We start from the raw sequence: 10,984 nt of genomic DNA, 5'->3' as shown, positions 1-10,984 counted from the left end.
GTTCCACTTCCCTTCATATATCTCAGCCACACAGGATTGTGAAATACCTTTATTGTGCCAGCCACTTGGAGTTGGGTTTTCTGTTATTTGAAACTAAAAACATCCTAAGTGACATAGCAAACCACCTCTGACTGCAGGGAGTGACTCCCAACACCCCAGGGAGGACTCCCTCCCTTCTCCTTGAGGGCCCAAACCCACTGTAGTCCTGTCTACTTTCCTTTCTCCTGTCAGTCTTCCATGTTCATTTCCAGAAGCCTTTATTTTCTTCCTTTTTTAAAAAAATGATTTATTTATTTATTTGAAAGGCAGAGTTACATAGAGGGAGAAGGAGAGGCAGAGGCAGAGGCAGAGAGAAAGAGAAATCTTCCATCTGCTGGTTCACTCCCTAAATGGCTGCAATAGCTGGAGCTGGGCCAGGCCGAAGCCAGGAGCCAGGAGCTTCTTCCATGTCTTCCATGTAGGTGCAGGGGCCCAAGGATTTGGGCCATCTTCCACTGCTTTCCCAGGTCATTAGCATGAAGTTGGATCAGAAGTGGAGCAGCTGAGCCTATGGGCAGTGACTTAACCGATTATGCCACAGCACCAGCACCTTTGTGTGTGTTTTTTTTTTTACTTATTTATTTATTTTTTATTTTTTGACAGGCAGAGTGGACAGTGAGATTGAGAGACAGAGAGAAAGGTCTTCCTTTTGCCGTTGGTTCACCCTCCAATGGCCGGCGCAGCCAGTGCGCTGCGGCTGGCGCACCGCGCTGATCCGATGGCAGAAGCCAGGTACTTATCCTGGTCTACTAATTTGAATTTTAGCTGATTTTAGCTTTAACTGAATTTTTATTTAACTTCAGCAATACAAGGTTGACAGCTAAACATCTCTAAAAGGGAAAAGAGAGTCTGCATCCTATCTTCCCATCCCTGCTTCCTCTCCAGAGGCAATCTCTGTCCACTCTTTTTGCTACTTCTTCTGGTGTTTTCCTCCTATTGCTACATACTTGCCCGTGTAACTCTGCATCATCCCAGCTTTAGTTATGCGTTATTGATGATGGAAGATGGGAACTTAGGTTTCTTACACCTCTCCCTCAACACAATCTCCTCCCCTCATTTTCTGAAAAATATTATAGTGTTTCCCTGTTGACATTATTCTCTGTAAATATTATTCACAGCTCATCCATTTAGTGTGTATGGTTAAATGTTCCCTGTTATACAGCAATTTCTTTTTCTTTTGTATCTGATAACTGCATTAAATTTTCAGTTGCTTACTTTTCTGTGTTGATCACTAGTTCATCACGAACTCTCCAAAAGAAATATAAATCACTCTGAAGGTGTGCAAATCAAGTATTTTCTTATTTTCCTTGGAGACATCCTCCTACAGTCCTTTTGGATTCCTGCTCCAACCTGTGTGACCCTGCTACACACTAACATCTGGGAATTCTCTTCCCCTTTCTCCTATGCCATGTTGTCCTCCCTCTTGATTTAATCTAATGTCATGGTGTTGGTGGTTGGAGGTGTCCTTATCCTTGTGACAGTGCACAAAAAGATCTCCTCCCACTACCTATTGCTTTTCTACATTCTATCAAAAGGGAAGGTATCATCATACTACTCAAAATGTTTATAGAAGTACAACAACCTTTGTAACTTGTTCTCCTTCCTACCCTTTCCTGTTGTGCCCAACCCAAACCCTTAGAGCCTTCTGGACCCCCATCACAAATGATTAACTGGCAAGAGTTAGAACTGCAGCAAAGTCAGTCCAAACCCAAATCTGAAAGCAGAATGGCAATGTGCATCCTCGACCCTCCATCTCCCATGTTCCACACACAATGCCTCCATGCCCTACGGCAGGGTGGGGAAACACTTTTGCCAAGGGCCATTTGGATATTTCTAACATCATTCAAGGACCATACAAAATGATCAACTGGAAAATTAGCCTGCTAGAGATTTAATGAATTTTGAGTCTTGCTTGTGTTTGCTTTGGCAGGGCCAGCTATTCCCTATTCCGGTCCTAGATAAATGCCCTGGTCTGTCTTCTACTCCTCCTATCCCTTCTGTTCCTCAGACAAAAGAGTGGCAAAGGGAACATTCTTACCTTCCAGAGCCAAATGGAAGTCCTCCTTCCCCTACTTACAATCAACCAGCTTTCTCTTGCCTCAATCCTTCTACCCTTTCCCTCTCATTGTCCTTGTTTGGGGCCTTGGCTTGCTTTGTTCTAGGGCAGCCTTTCTTTTCATAGTCGAAGTCTGTCCCTGTATTCTTAGGAAGCACATTTTATCTGCACTGGGGCCTCCAGGGGCTTCTTATTTGGCTGTATCTCAAGGGGTTGAGGAGGGAAGGGGAGTGGGAGAACCCTGGATATAGAGTATGCCTTCAGGTTGCGAATGTAGAAGGCTCGAAGGGCCAGAGATCTGGTACAGGATCTGATGAAAAGCAGGACCTACTGTTCCTGGCACTTTTTCCCAATCTGACATTTCAGGGAGCAAGACTTGTAGGACTTTTCCTTCCTGTATCCCTCATCAGACCCAAACCACTGAAAATATACCTAATGACACTTTGAAGTAGGTCTTATCAACAAAAGTCATGGTCAAGTTCATGTTGGGATTGGATGTTTGTTGGGAAGGCTGTAAACACCAGGTCATTTGGAGATGTCAAGTGCATGGAGGTGGACACAATGGTGCATGAGCAGGCATCACCCAGTAACTCATTACACCTTTGCTTCCTTTCTCAGCCACACACAAACAGGAAAGCTGAACTTTGTCTCTGCCTCCTGGGAATGACCTTTTCTGAGCACAGCCCTTAGTCGGTCCTTAAAGTTCTCCCCAGCAAAGTAGTAGAGCAGAGGATTGAGGCAGCTGTTGGCAGCTGCCAAGACCAGTGTGATGACCACGGCTTTGTGCAATGTTTCTTGGCACTTCCCCACTTCCCACGTGAGCAGGTGCAGGGTCCTCAGTGCGTGGTAGGGCAGGAAACACAGGAGGAAGAGGATCAAGGCTATGATGATGGTGATCAGTGCCTTCTTGTGAGAAAGCCGCAGCCCTGATTCTGGGAGCTCCACCTTCAATAGGGCTCGAACAATGAGCAGGTAACAGACACTGAGGGTGCACAACGGCAGCAAGAAGCCCACCACCAAGGCTATGTGGTTCATGGTCTGCAGTTTGTTGATCTTACCAGGATTCAGCTCAAAGCAGGATGTGACGTTGCCCTTGTGCTCAGAGCCAGTACCCAGAAGCACGATTGAGGAAGCCATGATGAGAATCCAAATGACGCCACACAATATCCAGGCACTCCTGATGCTGGTGATGTGGAGAAGCCGGAAAGGGTGAACAGTGGCTAGGAAACGCACGATACTCAGCACCGTCAGGAAGTAAATGCTGCTATACATGTTGACGTACAAGGAGTAGGACATAATCCTGCAGGCCAGGTCTCCAAATACCCAGTGGGAGCCCCTAAGATAATAGTCAGCCCTGAAGGGCAGTGTACTTGTGAATAGGAGATCTGAAATGGCCAGGTTTAGCATGAAAACATTCACAGACGTGGATTTCTTATAAGGCTGCAGGAAAATATATATGGAAAAGCCATTTCCCAAGGCTCCCAAGACAAATATTATCAAGTATATGACTGGGTAAAATTCTTGCTTGAAGTTATCAATCATGCAGTCCTTGCTACTGTTGTAACTGCTCAGGGTGCTATTTGGTTCCATTTCTGATATGGAGCTGGACAGAGGCATGGGCATGAGTTTTCTCTCCATGCTGCATTAAAAACAAACAGATACAAAAAGTTACTTTGTGCATTTTAGCTTGTTTAAGATTTTTAAAATTTATTTGAAAGGCAGAGTTGCAGACAGAGAAGTGAGCATGAGAGCAAGAGCGAGAGCGAGAGAGGAGAGATCTTCCATCTGCTAGTTCACTCCCCAAATGGCTGCAACTGCCCAGGCTGGGCCAGTCTGAAGCCTGGAGCCTAAAACTACATCTGGGTCTCCCACATGGGTCGCAGGGACCCAAGTGCTTGAGCCATCTTCTGTTGCTTTTCCAGGCACATTAGCAGGGAGCTGGATTAGAAGCAGAGCAGCCAGGACTCAAATAGGTGCTCATATGGGATGCCAGCATCACAGACAGTGGCTTTACCCGCTGTACTGTGATGCCGCCTGCTGTGAGTTTCCTTTTTCTCCCTGCTCAGTGAGTCCATCTTTCTAGATTTTAATGCAAGAGGGAGAAATTTTAGTTTATTCTGTTTGAAACTTGAGTTTAAAAATATTGGTTAAGTTGTCATTATATATTGCTTCCTATGTCATGATAAATGTCCTCATTTGTAGGATGCAGAATAATCGATCATTCATCTGGCTGATGCTGAAGCCTCAGATGTAGGGAAGTGCTGGCCTCATGCCCATGTTGACATGAGTGTCTTCCTGTGATGCTGCAGCCTCATCTGTTAAACAGCAGATTCCTCACCAGAAACCATGGCGGACAGAAAGAAATGGCATGACAGCCAACCTAGAGTTTTATATCCAGCAAAAACATCCCTCAAGTAAGAAGGGCAAGTAAAGAATTTCTCAGTTGATAGATAACTAAGAATTTGTTGCCAGTAGATCTGCCTTAAAAAGAATGACTAAGGGCCAGCATTGTGGCATAGTAGGTTAAGCCATTGCCAGCAATGATGGCTGGCATTCCATATGAATGCTGGTTTGAGACCCAGCTGCTCCATTTCTGATCCAACTCCCTGCTAATGCCTGGGTCCCTGCACCCATGTGGGAGACTGGATGAAGATGTAGGTTCCTGTCTTTGGCCTGGCCCAGCCACAGCTGTTTTAACCATTTGAGGGAGTGAATCAGCAGATGGAAGATCTCTTTGTCTCTCTCTCTCCCTCTCTCTATAATTCTTTCATATAATAAATAAATTTTCAAAAAATGAATGACTAAATGAAAATTCTCTAAACAGAGAACAATTGATGAAATAAGGAAAGTTGGAACACCAGAAAAGCAAAAAGAACTTGGTAAGTAAAAATATGGGTAGATACATAAGCTTTTTTTTTCTCTTTTTGAGTCTTATATTTGATGGTTGAAACAAAAATTATAATACAATCTGATGTGATTCTAAGTGGATGTAGAGAAATTATTTAAGATAATTATTTTATAAATAAGAGAAGATAAAGAGACATAAATAGAAGTAAGTTTTCTACCCTTCACTTGAACTAGCAAAATGTTGATGCTAATAGACTGACAAGTAATGTTGCAATGCCTAGAGTGAAAGTTGAAAAGCTATTCAAATAGATACAATAAAAAACAGTACAGACAAATCAAAATGGAATTCTAAAAAGTAGTCAGGTAACTAACAGGTAGGCAGGAAAAATAAAACAGATAATACAAACAGACAACAAAAACAAAATTGCAGATTGATCCATAATATATAAATAATTATGCTAAATATAAATAGTCTACAGATACCAATTAAAAGACAGATTGGCAGAATGGAATATTTTTTAAATGACCCAACTATATACTGTCTACAAAAAATCAGTTCAAAAAGCAATAATGGCAGGTTGAAAATAAAAGGATGGAAAAAATATAGGTCATTCAAATAGAAGGAAATTAGAAATGGCTCTATTAATATCAAGGGCTTTTAAAAAAGTCCAATTAGAGGGGCTGACATTATGATGTAGCAGGTTGAGCTGCTGGCTGCAATGCCAGCATCCCATATGGGCACTGATTTAGACCCAGCTGATCCATTTCCTATCCAATTCTCTGCTAATGTGTCTGGGGAAGCAGCAGCAGATGACCCAAGTACTTGGGCCCCTGCACCTAGATGGGAGACCCCAGTAAAGCTCCTAATTCCTGGCAGTTTGGGAAGTGAACCACTAGATGGAAGATCTCTCTCTCTCCCCACTCCCGCCTCTGTAAACTCTGCCTTTCAAATAAATAAATCTTTTTTTTTTTTTTTTGACAGGCAGAGTGGACAGTGAGAGAGAGAGACAGAGAGAAAGGTCTTCCTTTTGCCGTTGGTTCACCCTCCAATGGCCGCCACAACCAGTGCGCTGTGGCCAGCGCATGGCGCTGATCCAAAGGCAGGAGCCAGGTGCTTCTCCTGGTCTCCCATGTGGGTGCAGGGCCCAACCAACCACTTGGGCCATCCTCCACTTCACTCCCTGGCCACAGCAGAGAGCTGGCCTGGAAGAGGGGCAACCAGGACAGAATCCAGCACCCCGACGGGACTAGAACCCAGTGTGCCAGCGCCGCTAGGTGGAGGATTAGCCTATTGAGCCGCGGTGCCAGCCCAAATAAATAAATCTTTTTTAAAAATCCAATTCAAAAATCAGAAAAAGACGTTTCAGAAGATATACACATGGCAAAAAAAGCACATGAAATTTGCTCAACATCATTATCCACTGGAAAAATGCAACTGAAACTACAATGGGATATCATCACATACCTATTAGAATGACCAAAATAAAAGGAGTGACAATACCAAATATGAGATCCCTCACTGATTGATCCAGTCACTCTGGAAAATCATTTGGCAGTTTCTTTAAAAAGTGAATATTCCACTATGATACAGTCCAGTCATTGCTCCCCTGGGCATTTACTCCAGGGAGTAAAAAACTTATGTTCAGGCCGGCGCCGTGGCTCAATAGGCTAATCCTCCACCTTGCGGCGCCGGCACACCGGGTTCTAGTCCCGGTTGGGGCGCCGGATTCTGTCCCGGTCGCCCCTCTTCCAGGCCAGCTCTCTGCTATGGCCAGGGAGTGCAGTGGAGGATGGCCCAGGTGCTTGGGCCCTGCACCCCATGGGAGACCAGGAAAAGCACCTGGCTCCTGGCTCCTGCCAGGATCAGCGCGGTGCGCCGGCTGCAGCGGCGGCCATTGGAGGGTGAACCAACGGCAAAAGGAAGACCTTTCTCTCTGTCTCTCTCTCTCACTGTCCACTCTGCCTGTCAAAAAAAAAAAAAAAAAAAAAAAAAAAAACTTATGTTCACACAACAACCTATACATGAGTGAGTGGAGCAGCTTCATTTGTAATAGCCAAAAATGGAAATAAGCCAGCTATTCTTCAATGGTTAAGTGAACTGTGGTACATCATATCATGGATTACTATGCAGCAATGAAAAGAATCAACTATGTGTACATAAGTTGGATAAATCTCCAGGGGATTATGCCATGTGAACAAAACCAATCTGAGGAGACTGCATATAGTATGATTTCATTGCTATAACATCCTTGAAATGACAAAACTATGGAAATGGAGAACTAGTAGATGCTGGGGATTAAGAAGGAGGTGCAGGTGAGGGAGAAGTGGATGTGGTGATAAAGGACAGCCTGAGGCAGCCTTGTGGTGATGGAGGTGTTCTGTAGCATAACTGCACCAGTGTTAATAACGTGGTTGATAAATATTAGAGTTTTGCAAGATGTTATCATTGGGGGAAAGTGTACAATAGCCTTCTCTCTAGTGTTTCTCACAGCTGCATGAGACTCTACAATTATCTGCAAGTGAAAAGTTTAATTTAAAAATAAGTGCGGGGCCAGAGCTGTGGTGTAGTGGGTAAAGCTGCTGCCTGCAGAGCTGACATCCCATATAGGGGCCAGTTCTAGTCCCGGCTGCTCCACTTCCTGTCCAGCTCTCTGCTGTAGCCTGGGAAGGCAGTGGAGGATGGCTCAAGTCCTTGGGCCCCTGCACCGTATGGGAAGACCCGGGGAAGGCTCCTGGCTCCTGGCTTCAGATTGGTTGGTGCAGCTCCAGCCATTGTGACCATTTGGGGAGTGAACCAGTGGATGGAGGATCTCTCTCTCTCTCTCTCTCTCTGCCTCTCCTTCTCCCTGTGTGTAACTCTGACTTTCAAATAAAATAAATCTTAAAAAAACAGGTGTGGTTTGGACACTATACCCTGGGAAGACCACAGAATTCCATCTAGAAAGAACTACTCAACAGTTCTTGTATTTCAGAAAACCCTTAGATTTCACAAGATCTTCTCCACATACGATATCTCTCCCAATGTGTCTTCAGTGCACATCTAGAGGGGTGATCCCAGGGAAAACAGGAAGATCTCAGTAGCCTTGTTGCCATTAGAGATCAAGCCAAACTGCTCAATTCTAAGTGTGTTTCTGGTGGTCTTGGGCTGGGAGCATTGATGGAAATGGAGTTTCACCAAGATTTATCTGAAGTCCTTGCTGCCTTGAGCAAATACGGCTGGGGCTGAGTTCCACTGGATTGGGCTCTAAGTTCTGTGAAACACCTTTAGTCGCTTGCGCGCGCGCGCGTGGGTGTGTGTGTGTGTGTGTTGTTGTTGTTGTTTTCCTAGTAACAAGTCCTCCCAGTCCTCCAAGGCTTCTTAGTTATCTGATCAGATTTGTAAATTGGTAAAGTGGGAAACTTGTTTTCTAACCTTCTAACTTCAGCTCCATGGTCTGTCTGTTGTCCTGGGTGTTGTCTCCACAGGGGAAAGTCTACAGGGGAAAGACTGGTGGGAGCCCCACTAGTCTATCCTCTGACTCATCCCAGGCACAGATCAGTTAGAAGAACCATCACTCTTTGGACAAATTTTGTCCTTTGAATAAACTTTCTGTCACCAACTTATCAGGGCTTCCTCCATCAAGTTTGTGACTGCGAGAATGACTTTATTTCACTTTTCAGCTCTGATAGGAGACAACTGAACTTTGCCTAAATTCCAGAGACACAGGTCAGACCGGGGCCATCCTTACAAACCCCTTGCCCTCTCGTAGGGCCACTCAGCCCCTCTCCCAGACCAGGTGCCTGCTTCCTTCAGCTCTCCTCTCTGTAAGGCCTGGGTGCGTGACTACCTCTACAACTGGCTCCGTTTCACCAGAGGCAGTCTGGACGGGCCATGGCACTTTAGGGAACTTGATGACGGGAACAAGACGGCTTACGTGAGAGGCACTTCAGACCACAAGGTGAAGAAACCTCCAAGAGAGGTTGCCTTGTGTCTGAGAGAGATTTGTGTGTAAAGCTTTATTTTATTCCTGTGTTCTGGGGGTTAATGAGTGCCAACTCTTTAATTAGATAAGTTGATAAAATTGCCAAGGACTTCAACCAATTCTGATGTCACTCTTTTTTGATGTTTTTCGAAGTCTGTTTTTTTATATGTGAACTTTCTTTCCTCTCTTTTCAAAGGGAACGTAATTAGCCTGTTTCAGTGTTAATTTCATATGCAAGTGAAGCGGCTTCCTTTTTCTTTCTTTTTTATTCTCTATTCTTCCCCTCATTTCTCCTCTTTTAGGAAATTAGCGATTACCTTATCAAAAGACTTATTCACTTTTAATATGTACAGTCTAGGAATATCTAGCCCAGATAAATAGTCAAAACATCTGAGAGAAAGAAAAAACAGGTTATTAAACTGTGTTTCTTTTTGTGGAAACTGAAAGTACATTTACATAATAGCCTTTATCATTATAATTACAAGAAAAGAAGACAAAGCACTATCTTCAAGTCAAAAGAAGATGAGAATTTTGACATGTTTCGGTTTCTTCAAAAAATTACTTTAATTTGAAAGCTAGTGTCAGCGCAACATTTCACTTTGGATAAAGCCAGATCTAAATTTCTTTCGGTTAAACTGAGTTCCCTAGAGTGGTTGTAGGAATTAAGCAAGATTTCATTATTTCCATTACTTGCTTAAAATTTAAAATTATGCATATAATTATAAATTATATATCTATTTTATAACTTTTATAAAATTTGAAATTATATTCAACTAAAGTGTACAGTAATAATAAATGCATAAAAGGATTAATTTTATGAAATTCTTATAATGCTGGAAATTATAAGGATTTAATGTGTTAACTAAAATTGTTACTTTTTTATCCTTAACTATTTTTAAGACCTTAGACAATAACTAATTAATAATAATCTTTAATGCCAAAATTATTTCTACATGTGAAACAGACATAAATACAGTCATTAAATATAGTTTTTAACTTAATTTCTTAAAATGACAATAGATTTACAAAATATCAAATGTTTTTGAATGATATATTTATATGTTAAAATTGTTTAAATTGTATGAAATAAATGCTAACAGATAAAAGAATATTTCAATAATTTGGATTTTCTCTCCTATTTCTTTTGTGCTAAAAAAGTAATGTCAATTACTTTCTTAGAAATGATAATATAGATGATTAATACAAGGTGATACAAATATTTGTATAGCTTAAGTATGATTTTCTGTTTATTTAGGAACTTTTGAAATGTTGGAATAGTTTGTTCAAAGGCTAATATTGTTGATATACCTATTATTTCGTTTAATTGATTTAACTTTAGGGCTATAGTTAAGTTCTTTAAATTTATAACCTGTTGGTATATTTACATGTCTACATAAGCCTAAAAATGTAAAGGCATATCAATAAATACTGAGGGTTGTTACATGAATAATGTACAAAAAGTAAAACTAGAATTTGTGTTTTTTAAATATAAAACAATTAAGTTATTTTTAATGCCTGCATTAGTACAGATTTATGTTTCTCAGTAAAGTATTCTGTTACCTTTTGGTGCTTTTGACATACTTCTAAATTTTCTTCTACAATTCATTGCATTATAAAAAAAGATTAAGTTCCTAATAACTTGTGTTAATTACTGTGTTTTTTATGATGTTGCCTATATTTATTTTTCGAATCTAGATACTTGTGACTTACAACTTGTCTCCTTGAACAACTAACTATTGTTTTTCCAATTCAGAATAATCAAGCTATCACCACGTCTTTTGAGCTTAAACTTAAATCTTTGTATTTCCTACAGTGGTCATTAGCTAACATAAGAGCTGTTCTGGTGCTGTTCTGGTGCTGGTGCTCTTCCTGCGGTGCCGGCACCCTGTGTGGGTGCCGGTTCGAGTCCCGGCTCCACTTCCCATCCAGCTCTCTGCTATGGCCTGGGAAAGCAAGTGCTTGGGCCCCTATACCCACGTGAGAGTCCTGGAAGAAGCTCCTGGCTCCTGGCTTTGGATTGGTGCAGCTCCAGCCATTGTGGCCATTTGGGGAGTGAATCAGAGGATGGAAGACCTCTCTC

The 10,984-nt window shown here is 42.2% G+C and overlaps 1 protein-coding gene across 6 annotated transcripts in view; it reads right to left on the bottom strand.

Moving 5' to 3' along the window:
• Positions 1-600: 600 nt before the first annotated feature.
• CYSLTR2 (cysteinyl leukotriene receptor 2) overlaps positions 601-10,984 on the bottom strand; it is a 36,334-nt gene continuing 25,950 nt past the window's right edge. For 4 of the 6 annotated variants that reach the window (XM_089303670.1, XM_051832244.3, XM_089303671.1 and 1 more), the window contains one exon: positions 809-3,734. In XM_089303670.1, coding sequence (XP_089159796.1) covers positions 2,690-3,734 — 1,045 coding nt within the window. In that variant the 3' untranslated portion in view covers positions 809-2,689. Of the gene's footprint in view, positions 3,735-10,984 lie in introns of all 6 variants that reach the window. The other 2 variants (XM_051832246.3, XM_089303672.1) reach the window with 1 other exon arrangement.

The sequence above is a fragment of the Oryctolagus cuniculus genome, chromosome 9 (assembly GCF_051225735.1).
Source record: "Oryctolagus cuniculus isolate XC-2025 breed Fujian yellow rabbit chromosome 9, ASM5122573v1, whole genome shotgun sequence".
In the NCBI taxonomy this organism is placed as follows: domain Eukaryota; kingdom Metazoa; phylum Chordata; class Mammalia; order Lagomorpha; family Leporidae; genus Oryctolagus; species Oryctolagus cuniculus.
The sequence above is the reverse complement of the archived record's forward strand: the minus strand, read 5'-3'. Positions and strand labels throughout refer to the sequence as shown.